The sequence below is a fragment of the Chlamydotis macqueenii genome, chromosome 5 (genome assembly GCF_036417535.1).
Source record: "Chlamydotis macqueenii isolate bChlMac1 chromosome 5, bChlMac1.mat, whole genome shotgun sequence".
Taxonomy (NCBI): domain Eukaryota; kingdom Metazoa; phylum Chordata; class Aves; order Otidiformes; family Otididae; genus Chlamydotis; species Chlamydotis macqueenii.
In genome coordinates, this window is record NC_141560.1 from 61,502,923 (window position 1) to 61,527,020 (window position 24,098).

Below are 24,098 nucleotides of genomic sequence, written 5' to 3' on the forward strand. Positions count from 1 at the left end.
AGCTAAACTAAATCTCTTAATAACTTCTGCATCACTAAGAAGCATTTGCTGCTTATGGAGTTAGATATGAAGACTCAGGGGTATGCATACACTTCATCACACCTCTCATGCAAGAATGGTATGTCCCTTGCTCTACAGTAAGCTTCATAACCTAAAAGTATTCCAGATTAATAAGAGCAATTCCAAATACTAATTGTAAAATTTTTCTCATCTTCAGCTACATCCTCTTTCATTTAGCACCCTTCTCTACATCATTTTCTACTAACAAACACAAGCTACTTGTCCTCATCAGCCCTCAGCTGCATAGTCTACATTGCCAAGACCAAAACTGAAAAGAAAAGGAAAAAAAAAGAGGGTTCAGTAAAACATTCAGAATGTCTGAATCTTGTCTAGGTGAAGAGCCTTACTTTCTAAAACAAGCCAGGGGATGGATTTGCTTGTTTTAAAACAAGACACAGGTATTCAGGCCCCTGAGGTCACTATCCGAAGGCTCCTTCACTAACTGAGCTTAAAAAGCCGAACACCTAGCTTCAGTTTGCACGGCTATGTCACATCTTTTCCAGGGGAGTAAGTGTAGACAACAAGCAGATTGCTAGCATCAGACACATCAGCAAACTTAAAACATCAGAAGGGCAAAACACACATCATACTGCCTTGGAGAAAGAACTGAGGGCAGATTTCCTAGTGAAAAGCAATAGTTTTTCATGTTTGGTAAGATTTTTAAAAAGCCTATTAGTTTCCCTGCAGGAATTTAGGTGGATTGGGACTGGATGGGAACCTAGCCTACAAGAGGTGTTTTGTTTTAAAAGACAAGCTATAATTTGCAAACACTTGAGACATACTACTTTAAAAGTTACCACTGAATGTGACCAAACAGAGTGCAACAGCATGCAGGTATTCTGCTTACAAAAGGCAAGTGAAGCTACGGCTCACCTTTTTAACTGATTCCCATTGTGAGCCATTTACGCCTTTTTTTCAGAAAACTTTAGCCTATATTATAATTGTTATAATCTACTGAAGTTACTGTTTAGTATAGAAACTTGAAAAAGTGTCCAGTTTGTTCAGATCTCTGAATTGTCCCCTGGAGCATTAGCTAGGAAGAACAGTTTGCCTTATCTACTGCTACTCTAAGAACTACCTAAAGGGCAGGGTGTTTTGAAAAGAACCTGTACTAGCCAAGACATGATTCATATAACAAGTTACATCAACAGAGCAGGCTGGATAGTTACCAGAAAAGCAAAATAAAAGTGCTAATGAATTAAATTGTTAAGTATGCAAACCCTACCAGATTTAGGTATTATGAGATTTCTGGCTAGTCAGAGAACAGGACTTCAGCCCACGAATGTACTTAGTGTGTCTACTGATAGTTTAAAGTTGTTGAGCGCAAATTACCAGGAACTACAAGTTCTGTGAAAAATTAAACAAAAAAAAAAATGGACCCAAATGTAGGACTGGGATGCCCAAAACAAGCATCCTCCCTGAAACACAGGCTTGCCCAAGGGAGCAGAAGCCAACACCAAGATGCTCCATGTTCAAATTTCTGCCATCAACTGTTCTCCTCTGAAGTGCTGCTGATGTGAAAAATCGCTATTTCTGATCCATCAATGCTTCCTTCTCAGTTTTCAAAGCTCCTTTTCTCTTCAGCACCGGTAGGAACTCCTCTCCCTGTAGCAGTACGAATGTCAAAGAGAGCAACTCCACTATATGTGGCTGAGAACATGCTTAGTAAAATTATATAGAAGTTGCTCACACAGGAATCAAGCAGTGACTTTAGCACTTCTGGGCATCTGCAGAGAAGTGGAAGCTTGCTTATGAAGTGCTAAAGCTTAGCCATTTAAAACCAATTTTTCCCTAGAAAAGGGGGAAACAGAACCCCAGAGATTAATGTTTAATTCTCCTACCATTTTCTTTCTTTTTCCTATTTTACTGTGAGACTAAAGATAAAGGCTGAAAAATGCTTTCAATAAGGCCGTTATAATGAAGATGCTGTCCATTCTATCTCTACAGATAAGCCAGTGACCTGACTGACGGTCACTTCCAGAACCTGCCAAGTCAGTTTGAAAATGCAGTTCCAATGATACAGTTCTCCCCGCCCAGAGCCGCAGGGATCCACACAGCAGCCTCTAACCACAGAAATAAAGGCCTACTATCATCGGGCTTCTTTCCTAAGGACCTGAGAGTGTTTGAAATTACTCACCAGCTGCTGCATTTGCAGAAGGCAGGTGCCAAATACACGCGTGTGTACAGGCACACACCCACCCTTGCACAGAAGAGCAAGCACTTTGCACAGAATCCCACTGGAGGCACCTCTCCTTACTCTCCCACAAAGAAACTTTGACCTGGACTGTGTAACTAATGAGAAGGCACAGTCATGCCCTGAAGAGCCTCTACCATCAAGGACAGGCCAAAGAAAGGAATGGTTTTAATAGTGCCAAAGCCAATTGAGAAATGCATGATACTCTCCCAGTTCCCTGGTACATCCTCCCTAGATATTTGCATCTTTTAAAATCTCTGTCAAGAAGGAGAATTGAAAGCAACCAGATGTACTTCTATTGAAGTCTGAAAAAAATCCCACCCACCTTGCTAAAAAGAAGATGTTGCTATTTTTGTCAAATTAATACAGACAAGAAAAAATATCTTAGGTACACCAGCTTTGAATTAGAAGAGAGCTTCTATCAAATACTATTCTGAATGCAACTGAGAAGAAATGCAGCTAATCTTTGTGCAGCAGATCTTACCAGTACCAATTTTGTTTCATTTTTCATGCCTGCTTTTCCTTGGTTAGGCTAATACATCACCATTGAAATAGGACTAGTCAACAAGCCAGAAAATATGTTGATTTTCACACGGTAATAAAGAGTGCTGTTACTTTATCTGTGTTCTGTACTTTAACTTACTACTGGAAATACTCTATTAATTTGCAAGCTAACTAATGTTCCCTGGAGAAGTAAAATATAGAATACTTGGGCCTTAAACCCAGGACCAAGTGGATGTAAAACCCTGCACAGACATAAAAACATGCACATCCAGCTACCTCTTGCCTGTATTCAGCCTCTTTAGAGACACAAGACTGTTGGATCAAAGCCTGACACATATGCTGGTGACTGTTAGTCCTCACTGACATCTGAGAAAGTGAATGTTAGTCTGGGAATGTAAATGGCGCCTCCAAATAATGCAGCACCTCTGAAGAACTGGACTGCATTGCCAGAAATGGCAAGGAGCCCAATTCCTCTTCTGAGACTTAAAATACTGATAGTCTTCCAGCCATCAAAATACTGTGAAGTGAGCCATTCAGTAAAAAAGAACAAAGTCTAAAGAGAATACTTCCGTGATGCAAAGCCAAAAAGAAATTCCATCCGAGAGGGAAAAGTGTGCGTGCCAGGAAGATTATGTCTTATGTTTCTGTAACAGTGCATCTCACTATATGTACGTGTATATACTGACATATATTTATAAGCACTATATATGTGTGTATTTGTGCCTGTTTGCAGAGGACATAGGGGTAGCACAGGCAGTGTGCTTTAAAAAGCAGACACAACCTATTTTCCATGAAGCTGCTTCTCAACTGCCGAATCTCATTCCAGCCAGTATGTGGATTTATTATTGCAACATAGACCTGTCGCAAGACACATCTTTGCCTACCTGTGTGGCTTTTGCATCATGTCTCAAAGCCCAAAAAGGTCACTGGAAAAACTTTCAGTGATTTCAGCGGCTCTTAACTCAACTCAGAGAATAAACGTGAACCGAGAGTTGTAGAGTTCCAGTTATTACTAATTATTGCAGTAATAAATTATACAGAGTTCACATTTCGCAGCAGGTCGTTTCCTGAGGTGTTTGATGAATTCTTATGTATACCATCCAATTTTGTACCTAAAATGCAGGAGCTGTGGGAATCCTTAATTTTTATAAGCTAAGCCTATAAACTGAACCTATGAAACAGGTTTAATTTTCAGCATTCAGTTTCCCTACAAACGTAAAAGTTGAGCTTGTGTGATAGCATGTGCCTATTTCTTTTACTTGGCAGATCAAAAATAAAAACGAAAGTGCTGTTCTAAAGAGGCACCAACCTGAAGGCTACAGTAGTAGCATGAGAACAGAGGTCTCGTTCCCAATGTCCGGCTCCCTGTAGCCTCTGCTACCAAATTCTCCACCCCCAGAACAAAACATCAGTATCGCCCTTTTCAAATGACTGTTAATACTTACAGCTACAATTATACAAACCTCCAGTTGCATTATACCACACAGCAGGATGAATCACTCATGGATATCAAGGATGTGCATTACAGAACAGCGTACACTAGCTGTATTTAGAGGTCCACTAAGACAATCTCCAAATAGATTTCAAAAGGTTTCCATTTTTAATTTCCTGGAGAATACAAGACCTATATACATATTACTTTATTGCTAACATTTAAAATGAGCAGCAAAGAAGCAGAATTACTCTTCCATCATCCAGTGGTCTGTGAAGCCTGCGGCCTGGAAAGTGACTGGGACATACCACAATGTCACACAACACTTCAACTATGAAAATGTATGTATAGAAAAATAACCTAAGGGGCCAGTGCAAAGTTTTCTGCAACTCATTTTCCCAGTACTTCTGTCTTAAGTTTACAGATCTAAGTAATAGTGCTTTTTAGTTTGGACAAAATTTTTCTTCCACTTAGCAGATCTCTCCTTGGCAGTACATTTTTCTCGCTGTAACACAAATTTTCCAATTCTCAATCTCATCCCATTACTCCTTTAATAGTTCTTTACCCTTGTAGTACCCTAAGTAATTCATATTTCTCCTTAATGCTTAAAGTTTTCAAGTATTTTCAGGTTTACTTCTGTGTTGGTTGCTTTTCCCATTTAGCTTTTTCTCTAACTTGGCAAGCTCTAAATAAGGATTTTGTACTATGGGCATGCTGAAAGTTCAAAATGAGTGTTAGAGGGGAAATAAACATTAACAAATGTAGTTTAGTTTCAGCAGCTGCTGCAGTAAGGAAGTTGATGAAGAAAGCACCCCACACTTAAAAGGTTAGGAGTTAACATGATCAGTTCTGATTATGCTTACTTTATAACTGAATAAAGACTGCCACCACGAAGTCTGACAAACATTTGTATTCAGTCCTCAAGTACTTTAGCTGGAATACCAATACCAATATGGTTTTGGATGCAGCACTGGCTTTATAAGCGAGGCAACCTTCCCACAAGGAAAACACAGATAATGCACTTGATATATGACACTTATAAGGAAATGTGTATGATAGTTGGAAAAAACTAACCAAGATATATTTTTTACAGCTGAAAAGAACGTTCAAACTCCGTAAGCAAGCCAAATACATTATGAAACAACACCAGTGTTGTGTCCCACCGCTAAGAGGGTTGAAAGGTTTGCCTTTGTACACTGGGTTTGAAGATCAAGATATTTGCTTGAAAAAACATTTAGACTGCCTTCATTACACATATCTCATTATTAAAAAGCATTGTGGAATATGTTAATACTTTGTATAAAACCAAGTTGTGGCTTAGAATAGTTGCAATTTATTTTGTACCTTGACTTACCACGTAATCTATAAGCTTTGCAAAACAGTTAAAAAAAAAGTATAGAACACACAAATAACTTTATTTTGCTACTTGTGATTCTCAAACTTTAATAACAGTACAAAAATAAGAGGGAAAATTTAGTTAGAAGATGATAGCAGAAAAAGATAAACTAATTTCAGGTTTTATGCCCATTAAAAATAAGAACTACCAACATACTTGTTTTCATTTTTTAAAGTTTTATAAAATAGTTAAAGAGCTGCTTCTGTGAAAGAACTGGAAGAAACTTACTCTAAGAAAAGCCAGGGCACGTTGAACTAAACTAAACCACAAACTATTTGTCAGATGAAGCCAACCACCAGAGGAAACTCTGGTAAGTCCTGTCTTAGAAAAAGCATTTAAAAAGTTCATTTTGGTATGACCTAACAGTTGTTCTAAGTAGTGCTACATGCTGAATTTCTCATGGGACTACTGATGTTTAGCATTTGCTAAATGTGTGTTTGCAAGATTCAGGTAGAAAACATTCTTGATCTTTTAAACTTCTCCGAGAATCCTTAAACTACCATATTTCCAGAGGGGAGGGGGATTTATCATCCTGCTCTTCTCCCCATCCCCAAAGTGACATTTCACAACCACCTGTCCATCACTAGGTTAGGCTGGAAAGCAAATAGAGCCATTTATTGTTCCATAGACTCCTCAGGATAGACAATTTTGCGTTTATTTTCTAGTGCTGGAAGTCTATAAAGCAATTTTTTTATGAAACCCAAAAGCACAGAGAGGACATGCATGAAGCACTGTTATACCAAGGGTTTATTCACACCCACTGGACAGGGCTTGTAACTATCTTTGCTATTTGAGTACAATACTTAGATTTGACAGACAAATTTAATATTCAGATCAAGCACCTCAGTTAACCACAACATTGAAATTCTGCTTCCAATTCATAATATTCCTAAATTAAATTAATTGAAAAACAAGAATATTTTGACACTTTATCTCTAATGGTTTTGTGTTTGAAAGCATTCAGAAATTTCACTAGGTGAACTATGTCACCTTGTTCTGAATGATGAACTCAAAGCATTTGTTTAATTTTCAAAAGGAAAAAATGTGTTAACTTACATGATTTCTTTTGTTTTCTCCATCTTTTATAGATGTAATAACTGTCTCAGAAAAAACTGTTGATCCAGTTTTGTTATCTGTAATCTGATAGGACAGAAGAAGAACAAAACATGAAACTACATTATTTAGCCTCAGTCCTACATTCTGCAAACCTAACCCCACCTCCTTCTTTTTTTTCCCATTTTGCCGTCACTCATACAAAATTCTAATCTGGGGGGCGAAGTAGATGACAAGGCTACCTCCTTATCTATTTAAAATGTCACTGTAATGAAGATAACTGAGCAGGAGATGGTCATTCTTTTATGACCCATGTAATAGCTGTATCTGTGTTCTACTTTTAGCAGGCACTTTTTTCAAAATAAATTATTGTTTCACATTAACCTTTTACAACATGTGCCTCTACACAATGATTAGGGAAGCAAATAAGATACAATAAAACCCCAAACTTTCATGAGGAAAGTTTATGCTCCAGATTATCTTATTTCTCCCCAAAATGTGCAAAATGGTTTTTATTTTTGAAGAAAAGGTCATGTATGAACCAGCGGCTTGCAATAAATGTTTTCTCGTACCTTATCGATTTCTTGATGAGTCTGAACAGTTTTATTACCAATTCTGGTTTCCGTGTTGGACTCATTATGGTAGTTGGGAGGTAAGTTTTCAAAGTTTACTTCCGACAGTTTTTTTGTCCCTTCCTCTTCAGCTTCCATCTGTCAAATTTAAATAACCCAACTGAAAATTAGTAACAATTACACAAAAGAGAACAAGCGGCACCTTTTGTGCAGCCTTCAGGAACACCTTGCTTTAATATGTGATGCTGATAGTACAGATCCCCAGCTATGGGAACACTTACTCAGCTGTTTCAGACAGTGACCACCGCAGCTCTTTTAATGGACTAGAAAAACAGTGGAGAGCTAAACTCTTGAGCTCTGGACTATTTAAGCCAAAGTCAGTCCCTATGAGGGGAAGACTAGTGACAATTTGGTATCTGCACAGGCTGATCCCAGTCAAGAGCCCAGCTTTCCATTTTTCCCAGAAAACCACTAAACACTTGAGACAGACTTTCCCATCTGACAAAGAACAGAAAATACTCTGGCAGGACAGAGACATAGCCAAAGCCCCCTGAAGTCAACAGGCAGCACATATCCAGAATTTCATTCTCTATTTCAGTTCCCACTGTCTTTGTTTGCCAGATGAAGACTCAACACAGAATGGGTTCTCTGAAATCAGAGTAAGCTCAGCAAAAGTCTTGTAAACAACACAAACTCTGAATAAGTTGTGTCACTGTTATTTGCAACTGCTGCTAGCAGAGCTAGGAGGCCACAAGTTCAGCCAGGCAGAACAACAGAATTTTTCCCAAGACAAAATTTCTTTCTGGTGTGTCCGTTTATTTTAAACGACAGCTGGAAGTCTTTTTAAGTGTAAAGCATTTATCTGCTAAGACGCAGCTCAGTTTGTGGTGTAGACAGACCATTCTTCAATCCAAACTGACTACAGAAAACATGCATAAACTTTCACTACATCCTTATTTATAACTAAGCATATTTTTGGCATTGTAAAGAATACTTTCTTAAAGATGGTTTGTCTCAATGGGTTTGCAGTCTAAATTAAGTGGATGATGGAGGTAGATCTCAGCAACCATCCAGATGACAGTAAAAGTTCAAAAATTATCTAATTAGAGTAAACAAAGGTCTGTTTCCCCAGCGGGTTGTCAGTAAAAGGTTTTTTTGGACCATGTATTTTTGAATGAGAGGAAAAGAGAACTTGGGAGGAAGATTCTTAAAATGTACGGGGGAAAAAGTGCAGAAGGAAGCAGACTGCAGGAACGAGGTCTTTTGATAGTGTCACGAGACAACGGCTCGGGATCCAGACTCGGTTCCTGGCTTTGAAACAGGTCCTGTGCGATTCTGGGCAAGGAATTTGAGCCCTAGACAGGGAATGACACCAAAGGAAGTGGCTTCTCCGCAGGTGTTTTCAGGACCTTTGAATCCTGGTTTGGGATAACCTCTCGTGTCTTAGTTCCTGCTGTACAAAGACAATAAAATAACTCTTCACACCTCCCCTTGCCACGTACTGTTGTTTTCTCTTTCGGGGGATTCAGACGGGCTATCTGCCTGCACTTCTGCCTCACCCCCCGCCTGCCCTGCCGCACGAGGGTGGCTTTGCGAGGCAACCCCCAGCGCCGCAACACCGGCACAGCCCCGCGGCGGACCCCGACCCGCGGGGACGCGCAGCAGCCAGGGGTGGGGCGGGGGCTGAGGTGGCGCGGGCCATGCGAGCAGCGGGGCAGGAAATCCCGCCAGCGAGAACAGCAGCGCCAGAAGCCGAGCAGGGAACCTCCTGCCGTGCTCCCACACCGCCCGCCTCCCCGCCTGAGGAGGGCGGCGGCCGGCGGGCTAACGGCGGCGGACGCCGAGCTGAAGCGGTTTTCGCGCTCTCCCGGCCGGAAAGCCCGCAGGTCGTCGCCTCGGGCAGCGGCTCCCCACCGATGGAAGGGGCGGGGTGGGGGAGCCGGGGAAGGAAGGGCCGGCTGCCGGCTCGCTTTGTCGCACGCATCGGCCCGGCTCCGCTCAGGGGAGGCGCAGAGGCGGCGGCCGACAGGAATCGGCGAAGGCGGGTGAGAGGCCCGCAGGTATGGTGCGGCCCAGCCCAGGACTGGGGCGGGGGGAAGGGGCCTCTCCTGCCTCGCGGGGTCCCGCCGCCCCCTCACCTCCTGCACCGCGTTGCGCAGCTTGTGCTGCGTGTCCTCCATCAGCGCCTCCACCTCCCGCAGCATCTCGCCCAGGCTGGCCGCCCGCCGCCGGCCGCCGCCCCCCGCCGCGGCGCAGCACAGAGCCCCAAGCAGCGCCGCCAGCAGCAGCGGCCAGCGCCGCCGCCCCGCTCCCGCTCCGCGCCGCATCCCGGTACCGCCGCTCCCGCCGCTTCCCCCTCAACGGTGCGGGCTGGTGGGGCGGGGTGGAGCGGCAGCGGGCGGCTCCGCAGCGCCGGCCCGGCCCCCGCAGCCTCCCACCGGCCCACATTGGCCTGGCCCGGCCCCCGCAGCCCCCCGCCCGCCCCGCAGGGCGCAGGCTCCCGGGGGGAGCGGGAAGGACAGAGGGGAGGGAGGCGGGGGGAGAGATGCTGAGGGAAAGGAGCAGTGTGAGTTTCCCGTTCAGTCCTGCTCTTGATCTTTTGAACAGGTTTAATGTGAAGAGGATGGAGAGAGCTGCCTGGCATCTCCATTATGTCTTTTGCTTTCCAGTCTTCAGAGAATATTTTCAAAAGATGTGTTCTGTTCCGAGGATCAGCCAGGTCTCCAAGAGGTGACGCATCCTGCGTCTGGCTGGCCAGCATCCCACTCTCCCTGATTGTTTCCTTTCAAACTTTTTTCTCAAAAATTTCAGACAACATAATCATTTTGTATCTGTGTGTGTCTTTCCCAATTTCCACATTATTTTTCCTCTTCATGCTGCACCCCAAGAATTTCATGGACAGTTCTTCCTGCAGTCAGCTTGCTGCTCTAGGGCAACATTGTTGTGCCAAGGGAGAACTGACCTATATGTCCCATTTGATTTTGGAGCCTGGGTCAGAGGTAATAGTGAGTAAAGTATTTCTGCAAAAACTATATAAGTCCTGAAAAATTCCTGCAAATGCATTATTACAATAATCGCCAATCCACTGTTACTGGCAGCCTAAGGCAGCTTCGGTCAGCTGTGAATGCAGGAAATGGACTAGAAGATAGATAATTGTTTGTAATACCTTTGTAAATTTAACCCCCAAACTAATTTTCTAAACAATCTAAACATATGTTAATTGCCTAAATACTTTAGAAGAGGTGGGTCTAAAAAGTTACGGTCTCCTCTTGCAGTGTGATGAAGGCCACAGTCCCAATCCTGATGTGCAGGCAAGACCCTCCCATGCTGCCTTTGATGAATGTAGTTTAAAAAAGACAACCCTGACATTAACAGGGCTAACAGGATATAAAGTCGTGCACTGCTTGACCAATTAACAAGATGCTGCAGCATACACTTTATTCAGTATTGTTGCAGTGAATTAGGACTACGTTCATCTTTCAGTATGGAGTACTGTGAATAAGCTTACAATGCAATCACAGTTACTCTGTTTTCACAGATTGGAACTCAGTTTTCCTAGCTCCTTCGAGTAAGCTTTATGATTCTACAATTCTTTGGACAGGGATTGAGCTGAGTGGTGAGGGTGCATTTGTATCCCAGAATGGAAGATCTGCACCTGAGGTCAGTGCAGAATAGCTCTTCTGGTTTTCTGCTGTCACCCTGGTTTACTTTATAATAACTTCCTTGTGTACACAAGGCTTTAAACTGACTATGATTATAGCCAGGTGGGCCAAATGATGCTTCTAAGCTCAACCTGCAACACCCTAGAGCACCTGCTTAGATCTGCACTTTGCCTGGAGCTGCTGAAATCACCTGCACCCGTGACAGTGTGTCTGCAAGGACAGGCATGGGCACAGGGGTGGTGTGCCCTGCTCATGCGTGGGGCCGGCGAGATACGAACCAGGTCTAGTTCACAGTGACCCTGTGTTGTGCCTGAGCTCATTATCCTTACTGAAAGGCAGGCATATACATTAGCACACGGTGCTATGCCGGCAGCCTGACGTGATTGCCAGCATGATTAGGCTCTTCCCTGCATTTGCAGCTAGATGCTTTTCCCCTCAGTATCACTTGATCTGCTGGGTACTGAGATGTTGCAAACTAAGAGGGGAAAATTGTCATAGATGGTAGCGCACCTAAGGCTTACAATTTGTAATGATTAATCTTTATCTTCCTTCTTGGCTCAGCCCTATCCAAAAGGATTTATCTATATGGAAAATTTTGGGTGTGCACATTTGTTCTAATATGATTGCATCATTATAAACCCTGAAGTCTGTAGTTGTATTCTAGTACCCAGGTACTTTTTTGATTTGCAGTTAAGTCATAGCAAAGCATGCAGCTAACAGGAGAGCTGTAACTGGTTTATTTTTCTTTCAGCAGAAATTTGAATGCCTGTGTACAAAATTACACCTTTATGGCTATGTGTAATAGCATAGAAAATAGCTATACTTGTGTAATTTTATTGACATACATACAGATCAGGGCCTTAGGTACTTTAAATACTTATACTGAAAGTGTTAAACCTAGATTATCTCGCACTGAGGTTAATGGAAAAATTCCCGTAAATTTCAGCGGGTCTTACACTCTACCTTTAAACAGAAATAATGAGGATCAGAAGGAGCTTACAGTATTGATCACCTCTTCTGATCCTTTGTTCTATGATTTTTATCTTTTATGATTAAAGCAACAGTGACAACCACAAAACATAAAAAAAAGATTAAAATTCATCTGTATTTAATGCAACAGAAGCCTGTTATCAGGTTATGTCTACTGCATTTTTACAGCAGGAAGAAAGCCATGTCTGTACTGGAATTACTGCTTCTGTTTAAAAGTGTGCTTCTGAGGACGTAAGATTAACTATGAATAGTATGTTCTTGTGTTGCACTGGTGCAGTCTTGTTTATTATATTAAGTAAAAGATGTCAGATAATATGTTTTGGATTATAACAAATTTTCGTAGCTAAGGTGCACCCCAGAGAGCTGATATTTTTCTAAGAAAAACTAACACAGCTAAAAAGCATCTCTTCCTGAATGCATATATTACACACACAAAAAAAAGATACATTACACAAAAACATATATGATCTTTTTGTCAAGGTATAATTTATTCTTAGACAGCAATTCAGAAAGGACGTAATAAGCTGGAATAATTTAGCTGGAAACATAGTTAGGAAAAGCGTATCCCAGAGATACTACGTTAAAAGAATTTGTAAGACTTAGGTCAGCCTCCATACAAGACCCTTAAGGTGGATTTGAGGCAAAAATGGCCCCCTGTCGTGATGAATGCACTCTTGTCAAAGGCAGACATCATCTGAATCAGTGATTCTGGAGAATAGAAACCACCTTCTGGTTGGATGAGTTTTGAGACAAAAGACCACGTCCTGAAAGCAGCAGGGTAGGGAGTTGTGCATGTTTGATTTATTTTTTCCCACACATTGTTTATTCATTTAGAGGCAGTATATTATATTCTGTTTTCTGTGTTTCAAACATCTGTTATTTTGCATGTTCATTTACCAATGAATTAATAAGAGTTCTTTTCCCTTTCTAACAATTGTACTGTGAGCAATCAATTAATTAGCTGCAGGAAAAAAAAAAAGAATAGCAAGATGTCTGGCTAATGTACAACCTATGATATGAAAAGAAAAGGCAGCCTTCCGAAGTATGTAAATATAAACGGCATCAAACAACCGTACAACAAAGACAAAATCTATCACCAGCAGGCAAAAGTTCCAGAAACTGAAATCCCAAATTCCCTGCTGAAGGGGAAAGGAGAGCATGAAAGAGGGAGAGCAGAGTTAAGAGAGGGAATTAACACCAGTGAAGCTTGCAGTTTCTACCATTCTAAGCCCTATGCGTCTCGGCTGTTTGTGTGAATTTCCCCGCAGAGGCTGTACCATACGGCTGCGGTCAGGCCGGGAGGGCTGCTGAGGCTGATACTGCCAAGGGATCGCCCTGCTGCTGGCCTGAGCCTGTCACCTGCGGAGCAAATTTCCCTTACTCTCCTTATGCCCCGCAATGCTCCTTTCCCATACTTCCCAAGTATGCAGGACATCTACACCAGTATGTGGCTTTTGGCCCATGATGATTTTGGTACGAGGCTCACAGGCAAGGTGACCGGTTCAGTGCCAGGTGCTCAATGGAGGATCATAGCTGGCATCCAGCGGGAGACTGTGCTGTGCCAGGGAGCCCCTGCCAACAGCAGCTTGAAAGGCCAGGTGTGACAGCAGCCAAGGGCAAATCAAACTCAGTGCAGCTAACTGACGAAGTGGAATAATGACAAGTGATAAACCAAACGCTTATGGCCTACAATGAATTTATAGACCCATACTACAGTCTTGAAAAATATTGTTTAGCATGTCAGCAGTAAGTTTAAATCCCCAGTGAAACTGATTGTTTTATTAGTACAGTATCAGTTAGGGGTTTTCTGTGGGAAAGACACTATCCAGACAGATGAAGATGTGATAACAGTGTGATTGTCTACTCTTTTTACTGGTCATTTCTTTTATTGGATTCCTTGGACTTAAAAAGCTCTAAGTTGTAGTAAAAATATTTTTCTGCTCACATGAGGTTTTACACTGTGGAAACTTGTAAATGTCAGGACCGAATAACTCTAAGTATAAAAAAACACAGTTATTTTGCTGGGTCAGCTCAGTGGTTAACTTTCTGACCATTTTGTATGTTAAACATATATAAAATTTTTAAGCTTAATCTGAGATCTAGGAGCTTTTGGAAAGATTTAGGAAAGAATTAGGGATTTCAAAGCAATTAGAACAGAATCATTTAATGATCATAGTTTTGTCAGGTCTTGCTCGAGTATATAGGAGTTAAGGGTACTGAAATGCTAAAATATGTTTGGGAGAGACCTGACTGCAATGAAAGGAATATCAACAGACAGAGCTTTCCTGGAATTACAGGTCCTGAAAAATTCCTCATTTAATACTTTTTGGGAATAACTGTGCCTCATTCTAGTTGAATTTAACTTGCTCTGTAAGTTAATTAAATCACAAAATAGTAAGATCTTGTTTAAAAGAGGCAAGAGCATCAAACATAGATTTGATTATGAACAGTTATTATATTTAACTTTGCACCTTGTCAGAACCAGAGTAATTTTCAGTGGAAGATGAACACCTTTATTTAATAGATTGAAGAAGGGATTTGTCGTTTGCTTAATTTTATTTTCTTAAAGAAGAAAAGGACTTCTGTTAGTTATTATAATAAAATTTTCTAGAAGTTAGATTATCGTATGCCAAGGACTTATGAAATATTAAGCTATCAGGACTTAGGAAATATTAACCTATCAGCACACAATAAATCCTTGACAGTCTTTTCAAACACAGTCATAATATGGCATCTGTACTTTACTCAGGAAAATAGAATTATACATAAATATAAATATATTATATATAAATACAAATATTGTTTGTTTTTAGTGGCACATTATTTAGCAAGATAGCAGGTATGCGTTTGAAACATGAACATGCTTTGATTTCATTTTTATTGCTTTGTGAACTGTGTTTTCCTTTTGAGGTACTCCAGGTTTTAAGTGGTGAAGACATAACTAATCAATAATGCCTGTTTTTTTTAGTGTGCCTTATATCGTCTCAGTTACTCATGACGTTACGGATGGAGCAGTGAGTCACCTACCAGACATTATTAGAGCTGTGACAGCAAGAAACCAGATGAAACCTCTAAACTGTATCTGCTTTCCAGACCACGGAAATACAGCATATTGAATTTGCTTTGACTTAGGCAAACTGCAAAGCCTGGTAAGGACTCTTTTCTACAATCATAAGTGCAAATTATGTGCATAGGCAAAGGGCTGCATTCTAGCGCATGTCCTAGACGCTGTCATGCCACTCCAAGCCATTGGCTCTATTTCAAAATAATGACCTGTGGCAATAATGTTCTGAAAGTTATAAGGAAGTATTTATTTCTATTTGTAATGCATAAGTCGTATCGTATCATAGAATGGTTTGGGTTGGAAGGGACCTTAAAGATGCCAAGCTCGCTGCCATGGGCAGAGACACCTTCCACTAGACCAGGGTGCTCAAAGCCCCATCCAGCCTGGCCTTAAACACTTCCAGGGATGGAGCAGTGGATGGAAATTGTTTTGTTGCTCAAATGTATTGTCCATGTGCACTCATACAATCAAATTACACTTCTACATGCCAAATTATTCTAATTATACAGGAAGTGCAATATTGTCTGATAAATGGAACTGTGAATTCTTTTTACTGAAGTGTGCACATGTATTTTTGTTGGGGAGGGTGGAGAGTGTCAACTGACAGTCCATAGCTACAGACACTCTTATGAGGATAGTTGTAGTGTTTTGTATGGTTAAGAAAATTGAGACTGAAATACAGAACCTCTATCTCCTGATCTTTTTTAGAGTATATTTTAGATAAGTATGTAATGGTTGAAAGTTTTTAGTAATTCACATAAAATGAATCAATGTCTCCACTCAGTCTGTAGTAGATAGATAGTTGATAGCTTTGTTGATACCAGTTCCAAAAAGCAAGAGAGTTGGGTATCAACAACTATTAAGCCATTCTTTCATTATCAGAGGGGATCCTTCCAGGCTACCGTTGAGTTGTATTGCCTGGATAGCATAGGGAAGCAGATCCCCTTTTGCTAAGAGGTGATATGTTGTGATGGTTTAGCCCGAGTTGCCACTGTTTCTCGCTCACCCTCACCCTCCCCAGCGGGATAGGGGAGAGAATTGGGAAGGAAGGAAAACTTGTGGGTTGAGATGAAGACAGTTTACTAAAATAACAAAGGAAAATGACAATAATAACAGCATGTAAGGATATTAAAATATACAAAATGAACAATGTACGTTTTCTCACCACCCAATGTCCTAATGACTGATACAGCCCATCCCGAGTAGCGATCACGGAAATGAAACCGAGCTGCAAGCAAAGAAGCGAAAAGGGAGCCAGCAAGGTAGGGGGAACCATGCCAGCAAACGAGAGAGAAAGATGGATGCCAGGAAGGCAGATACCCGCCCTGGCCAACTCCCACTTATACACTGAGCATGACATTTATAGCATGGAATACTCTTTTTGGCCAGTTTGGGTCAATTATTCTGTCTGTCTTTCTCCCCGCTTCCTGCACCTGCACATTAGTGAGACTTGGAGAGCTGGAAAGTGTCCTTGTTCTCATTCACAATTCATATCATCAGGGTGTTTTATCAACATTCTTCACACACGAAATCCAAAACACACCAGCTACTGAGAGAAAAATTAACTCTGTCCCTGCCGAAACCAGGACATATGTGTACAGAGAAGCCATCCCAGAGTCATTTTTTGTACCCTGTTCCATGGCATACTTGGTGACCAGTCCTGTCAGCTTCAGTACTTCATAACATCAGGTTAGGTATGGCCTAATTCTTGGTACAGATCTCATCTCCTAGCTCCAGTTCCCCTATTCTGCTTCTTGAAATTGTACTATAGGCAAACATTACATGTATATATGAGAGTTGGGACAAAAGAATCAAAGAAATGGGCAAAGAACTGCTCTGAAATTGGGCCAAGAGTATCTCATGAAGAAGATGAGATTATAAGATGCCTCCAAGAGAAAGAAGCAAATATAGCAAGAGATTAAATGGGCCGAAGTAAGGTAGACAGGAACTCATACAAGAAGAATTGAAAAGCTAACCCCTAGAGTAGTAGGGAGGTTTTTTGAAGTGATAGTGAGAAGACTAGCTTGGGACATGAGAAGAGAGAGGCAATGTGAAGGAAGAGTTGCAGAGAAAAAGTACTTGGGAGTGATTGTATGAAAGTCACATGGACAAAACAGTGAAGCTTTAGCAGGGAAACAAAAAAGCTAGTTCAGAAAAGCAAATGACTGGGGAAAGGGAAACCTGAAGCTAGTTTAAAGGAGAATGAAAATAGAAAATGTGCTTGCATGGAATAAAGGACAGGAGAAGAAAGCCAAATGCACAGTGAGAAATTGAGAACTTTTATCATACATATAATACACAAAAGATCTTAATTTAATGAAAAAATTGTTTGCTTGCCCCTTTTTTTTTACAAAACATAGGGAATCTAATGTGTAACAGTGCTTTGGTTGTGTATGAGGATAAAAAAATTTTCATCCCTTGGCCAAGAATGTGTGTCATACATTGGCCAGTTTTCTCCTCTTTTATGCTATAAACTGCACTTGCTGCTACCAGAAACCCCAAAGATAATAGTTGTGTTAGGAAAACATTATAGATCATGTATCAGCCATCTGCTTCAATCTTTGCAGATTCTAGGCATTCAAGAAATCCCCCAAAGGTCACACCACCATTTATTCCTCAAGCCTTTCTCAAAATTATAAGCAAGTAAGCAATTACAAAATACACATGAAGTTTGCAACTTGGCAGCAACAATTTCATAGATGACTCACTAGGCAGTACGTTGTCTAAGGATTTGCCTAATCATAAAATCAATCCAATCTTCCCTCCTGTAGATTTAGTGAAACTCTGTCAGTGTTATCCTAGATGGTGTTTAGCCACATATCTTAAACATTTATGAAGTCAAGAGAAATACAAAACAGTGTATTTCAACATCATCAAAGCCATCAGGTATAATTGATTAAGACCTAACAAGCTCATTTGTATTCTGTAATGTATATAGCCTTTCTCTACCAGATTTCCACTCTTTCTAAATAGTACATTAAAAGTGAGCATCATTATTCAGTTTTTTTCGTGTTTAGTATGTAGTCAACATGTAGTTTAATGTCATTGTCATTTCAAAATAAAGAAAAATGCAAACAATGTGATAACACCTCTAAAAGAAATTCAGTCATTCCTATATTCTGATTTTCCATTTCCTATTCTAAATATATCTTACGAACGTATTTCCCCTGTGCCTTTCTATCTATCATCACAGGGTATTATGATTTATTTATTTCACAAAATACAGAACAGAATTTAAGCTAAAATTGGGCACTGTACTTTACTTTCACAGATTTTAGCAGATTTATCATTCTTTATATCCGTCTAAGAGGAACAGCTCCAATATTTCTGGTTTTAAAATTGCCTGCCATTCTGAATTATGGTATTTTGTACATCTTTCCTTTAAGGAATTGACATTTGCTTGAATTAGTATTCCTTCAAGGATGGGTATTGCTGCCTTTTTTTTTTTCTGTTCCGTGCCACACATTTTTAGTGGTTGTTGTGGTGAATAAGTTTGTGTGTTAAATAGAAGAGAACAGAAATCGCACAATAAAGGTTAGCCATTCACAGCTGGCTGCTTCCCTGAGGCTACAAAAAAACATATGAATCCTTCATTCGGAAGGATCTGACTTTTAAAATGCATAAATTAAAGATGCTCTAATTCATTTGCTCAAACTAGGACTAGCCAGTATTCTTAGCTGACTGCGTATCTTTAAAATTGCTAGTGCAAGTACAAAGTCATTGATGATACACTGATATTTAACTTGCATATGATCCTTGTTAAAGTACACAAGAAAAAGCCACTGAATGATTCAGAACAAAGATATGTGTATTTCATTAAGAAAAAAAAATAAGTGCTCCCTCCATCTTGCCTTACTAGAGTTTGTGAATCATTATATGATCCATTTTTTATGGGTATGTTATTTTACTTTGGCACACAATTTTCACACATCATCTGCTTTTCAAGGTTGTTGAAGTCAACAGAACAAAGATTCCTCTGTGGAAACCAGTTCACTCCATTTCTCTTGCAATTTTCCTTTTCTCATGAGAAATGATCTCTAGTGACTCAAGTTCTCACTTATATTTGAGGACACAGGAAGGGCATAGGGAAAAGAAAATGTGGTGGACCCTGGTAGCCCCCTTAAAGACCATTAAGATTTGGGAGACATTGTCCATGTGTCCCTCTCTGCATTTCCTACTGCACTCTCCACTTGCCTGCTGCCCTGGAGAGATCTGCCTCTTTCATCTGCATTTCAGTTGCTGCTCATCCTCAAGCATAGGAGACATCAGAGTGAGATTCCACTAAAAAGTGGCATTTGGGAGACGGCAGCAGTGCTAGTATTACTGGCTCCAACCCCCTTGTAAAAACAGTAACAAATAATTGCAAGAGCTGGCAACACTCCCATAAATATTCTGAGATGTACTTTCTGAGATAACTCAAAACAGCATGCTGTCTTGAATGTGTATTCAGCTGCTATTTTCTAGCTTTTTCCCCAATATTCTTCTGGCAAGCTGCTTGCTTATATTTCTATTGAAATTTGAAGGGCAAAGTTGATAATCCATATGGAATAGCATTTGAAAATATATTACTGCATGTCCCTCTGTAAATTCACATTATCTGCAATCTGTTGGGGCTGTTACAATTAATTAGCTTTAATACAAAATTATTATGCACACAAAATACTTTTAAATAGTTTTCTTTTAAATTCAGTGTATTTTAAAATTTAAAGTAATGGACTGTGATATCTCTTGCAGATTTTGAAATAAAATTTTGAATGTTTACATAATAAAACATAAACCTACTAAAGTAACAGAACTGGGATTGGGTCATCTACATGGAAAGGTTTTAGGAAGCATCTTGATTTAGAAAAAAATCAAATGCTTCTATGTCCTTCAATATGAGGGAGTATTCTGCTTTTGATGCAGGCCTGAATCTTATGTTATTTAAGAATCAGAAAGGATCTGGGAGCAGAGGCAATGACCAAACCATGAAAATTACAGCAAGTATTTTCTTTTGCAAGTTTTTTTCAAGTACTTAACATGTGAATGGGCCAGAGTGGTACTGTGTTGTGGAGTGTAAATAAATTTTTGTGGTCACATTTTAGGAACAGGAACAATCAGCCCTGTACAAAATAAAATCTAGGTGCCATTAACATCACCAATGACCCAAAGGAGAGGTAAAATGTGTAGAAGAGTGGCATATGGATAGTAATGGCAACAAGAATTGCTGCATTGCTGCAAGTGCTATGAAAATAAAATAAATGAACAGCCAGTGGTACTATGAAAGCAGTTGGGACAAGACCTCTCAGAACATGAAGGTTGTTATTGTCATTAAAACTCTGTTAAAACCGATCATCAGAAACTACAAATAAACACTAAAAGGAGATGCTTTACAAACAGCAGATGGTGCAACACTGCAGCTGGAAGGTGTGGCAGATCAGTGACACCAAAGCAGCTCGAATGGAGAAAGCAATTTGTCATTGCTGCCAGGTGCCATAAATGTTATCAGTAGATGTGTGTCTGCACAGCAACAGTTGAAGAGGATGACCAACTGTTAAAAAGCTGTCATTGATAAGCATTTACGCATCCAGCTCTGGGGCCCCCAACATAAGAAGGATGTGGAACTGCTGGAGCAGGTCCAGAGGAGGGCCATGAAGGTGATCAGAAGGCTGGAGCACCTCTCCTATGAGGACAGGCTGAGAGAGTTGGGACTGTTCAGCCTGGAGAAGAGAAGGCTCCGGGGAGACCTGATAGCGGCCTTCCAGCACCTAAAGGGGGCCTACAGGAAAGGCAGGGAGAAACTCTTCAGTAGGGCCTGTTGTGATAGGGCGAGGGGTAATGGTTTTTAAATAGAGGGAGGTAGATTCAGATTCAACATCAGGAAAAACTTTTTTACAATGAGAGTGGTGAAACACTGGAACAGGTTGCCCAGAGAGGTGGTGGATGCTTCATCCCTGGAAACATTCAAGGCCACATTTGATGAGCAACCTGATCTGGTTGGAGATGTCCCTGCTCCTTGCAGAGGGGTTGGACTAGATGACCTTTAAAGGTCCTAACCATTCTATGATTATATGACTTAGCTTTTGTACTTAGTCTGAAAGCTACAAAAATATGACTGACCAGGAATCTACAAGCCCTGAAGATATATTCCTATTGCTGATGTTATCCAGTGCAAAGACAGGAAAAGGAAGAATAGTTGGAAGAAGTTTACATCACATCACCAAATGAATAATTTAGAAACAGGCTGTCAGAAAGAATAACAAAAAGGCAGATGATGTGACTAAGCTTTAAACAAAGAAAAAACAATAATATCATGATGCCTGCAAAAAAGCAACATTTTCATTAGCTGTAGAGAACAACTGGAATTAAAAGTACAAATTTTGGAAACAGAGCAATTACTGAAAGAAGATAATATCCTGAGTCCAACTAAAATTCATCAAGATTTTTTCAAAAGCATTAACAATGGCCACTTTAATATGGTCTTATGCAAGAGAGGAAAAAACACCCATAATTTGCCCAAAATGGATGAATGGATAAAATAAATTACCATTTGTGCAAAGTAACAGAGACAGAATCTGGGGGAACTGAGGGGACATTAATGATGTGTCCGACAGAGCCAGACAATGAATGACTGATTCAAACACAGACATACAACTATCAGTTGTATTTTAGAATAAACTAATGAATCAACATGGTTGTCAGCTTGCAGCAAAACAAGTCATGGTAACTTTCTATATCATGCTCTAATGAAATGAGATAACGGGTACTGAGTGGATGTGAGACAACTACACAGAGACAGTGCTATGAAGGACTCATCTGCACTGTGGCTTTGCCCAGGGTGAGTGAGTCATTTACTGGGCCAGTGACTCAAATCACATTCTTTTCACCTATGAAGCCCTTCAGTTTTTGAATTACGTGACTTCTCTGTCCTTTGGAAGTGTGTTAGTCTTCCAAGAGCACACTTATTTCAGCACCTTTGAACATCTTTCTGCGAATAGGCTACAGGATATATCCTTGTTCCTTATGGAGAATATCAGTTGCTGAGGATCTTTGATTTGTGTGCCCTACTTTGCAGTTAGGAGACAACCCTCGTACTGACAATGTTGTTGAAAGCCTTTTTAGGGCAGTGCCATGCAATATGGTAGAGGCCAGATTTCACGTGATTTCTGGATTCTTCTGAGTCACACCCTCCTCCCTGTGGTCAAACAGACTGCCTAGCACCTAGGAGCCGGGTTGGGTAAGGGACAGACCATCATCTTCTTTCAAAGCTTTCTGTGTAAGTCTCTGCTTTTATTCCCTCAGCATCATGTTATGGCTGCTCCCAGGGAAGACCTCTGCTGACATTAGTGAGCAGATCCAGAGTTGACCTTCTGTTTCAGACTTGCCTAAAAATGATCTTGCAGTTTCCCTCCTTCCTGCTCCCCCAGGGATTTGAGATAGAACTTCAAAGACATATTTTCCTGCTGTATTTAAATTTTAATAATTAAAAAAAAATGTATTCCTGCTTCTGTTTTCTTTAGGTAATATCATTCTTTTCAGTTCTAATACTATTTCATAAGGGAAATGACATTAACTTTCAAAGTTTGCATGCATTTTAAGATATGTAAGTGTAATTTTTTCAACTAAGTAATCTGTAGGCTGTATTTTTCAAATGTTTTTAATATGCTACCCACTGTGATTACTAATTTAACAAGTTTCTGCTCTTGACTGAAAAACAAAGAACATACAAGATTATTTAAAAACTCTTACATAACTGTCTCCTTACCTTGCAAGGATTGCTGGACAATGAGGAATATAGAACTCTAATTCTTGGGGTGAAGGAGTAGATGATATACATATATGTATGTGTGTGTGTTTGTGTGTATGTATATGCTGAGAGCATATTAAAAATGTTTAATGTATTTAAAGCATGAATGATTAGTCCTTCAATAAAATGAATATAACAATAGTAAATTTCCTAAGCATTCTTTATGTGTGTTATGATAAATAATGAATTAAAGCTTTTGGTGTGCCATTTCACATGTGCACGATGTCGGATGTTCCTGTTGGGAGCAATGTCTCCCAATGGCACCTGTCAGTGGCAGTGAGAGATGTTGAAGACACATATATTACAGAAACTCTTCACTATTATACCCCAACTTATTAAAAGGTGATTTATGTTTTAATGCAGCTTCAGTTTCCTACACTTATCTTGAACTTTTGCGTTTACTACAATGTTTTTTGCTAGCTACAGTGAATGATTCAGGTTTTAATTGCCCTCCCAATTGCAGTGTAGACTAATGACTGTGCACAGCCTGTCCTGGGACAACAAGTAGTTTGGCATCTGCAAAGAGGGCTGACAGCTCCACACATCCCTATAAGCTGACTGACCTGTAAGGTAGCAATGGCAGAAAAAAATTCCTGCACTGCAGTAATAAACAGCGAGGGCACAGCCCTGGAGGAACTTGGGTTAATTCTGTTCTGTGTTGAGAACTTTTTTTTGCTAACATCTCTACTCTGGAACAAAATTGTGGAAGGAAATAAAAAGAGGTTTGATTTACTTGGGTTTTGGTAACCTTTAAACTGGACCATATTATCTGATAATTCTATTTTATCTGTGTCATGAAAACACATCCTGCTGTAGGTACTTATTGAAGCAAAACAATTAATAAAGCAAATGCCCCAGGAAAAATTTCGGTTTTCTTCTTATCAGAACAGAGTCCACTGAGCATGCAAACGATCTTGCTTTGGTTTACAATAATGATTTTTATATCCTTTCATCTTTCAAGGTAACTGCCTTGTGGTTTGCAAGTTGAGTTTTCACTGTTTTTCTAGACCCACACAGCCTAAGGCAAGCAGCCCTGTGGCCAGGAGCTGACTAGGAAAATGTCACTGTTACTTAGCTGGAATAAAGCATTTATACTTCAGCTTCTATCTTTCACAAGACCGCATCCTTTCTTTTGTATCTGGTTGACTGCTCCCAAGCCTCTAGTCCAATGAATTTTTTCACAATGTTATTCATCTGTCCAGTTCTACAAAAGCAAAGCACAGTTTCTGACGGTACTATATCGTTCATCCCTTCTGTGATACATATGTGCCACAGATGTGGCAAGGGACAGGCACATCTTGTGTCTCATTTCCCAGAAGGCTACAGTATCGCCATGGTTTAGAGCAAAAGATTGGTTAATAAGCCATCTATCTCGAGGTTTTAAT

At 40.3% G+C, this 24,098-nt stretch overlaps 1 protein-coding gene and 1 long non-coding RNA gene across 2 annotated transcripts in view; one reads left to right on the plus strand and one right to left on the minus strand.

Moving 5' to 3' along the window:
* Positions 1-9,572, minus strand: part of DKK3 (dickkopf Wnt signaling pathway inhibitor 3) — a 28,498-nt gene extending 18,926 nt beyond the window's left edge. Inside the window, exons 1-3 of the mRNA XM_086748909.1 lie at positions 9,350-9,572; positions 7,212-7,349; positions 6,643-6,726 (exon numbers count right to left, since the gene is read on the minus strand). Coding sequence (XP_086605035.1) covers positions 6,643-6,726; positions 7,212-7,349; positions 9,350-9,538 — 411 coding nt within the window. The 5' untranslated portion in view covers positions 9,539-9,572. The remainder of the gene's footprint in view (positions 1-6,642; positions 6,727-7,211; positions 7,350-9,349) is intronic.
* A 247-nt stretch (positions 9,573-9,819) lies between these two features.
* LOC147600606 (uncharacterized) lies at positions 9,820-17,160 on the plus strand. Its single transcript, XR_015258681.1, has 3 exons — positions 9,820-9,941; positions 14,832-15,012; positions 16,120-17,160. It is a non-coding gene; the product is annotated as an uncharacterized LOC147600606 (long non-coding RNA).
* The last annotated feature ends 6,938 nt before the right edge of the window (positions 17,161-24,098 follow it).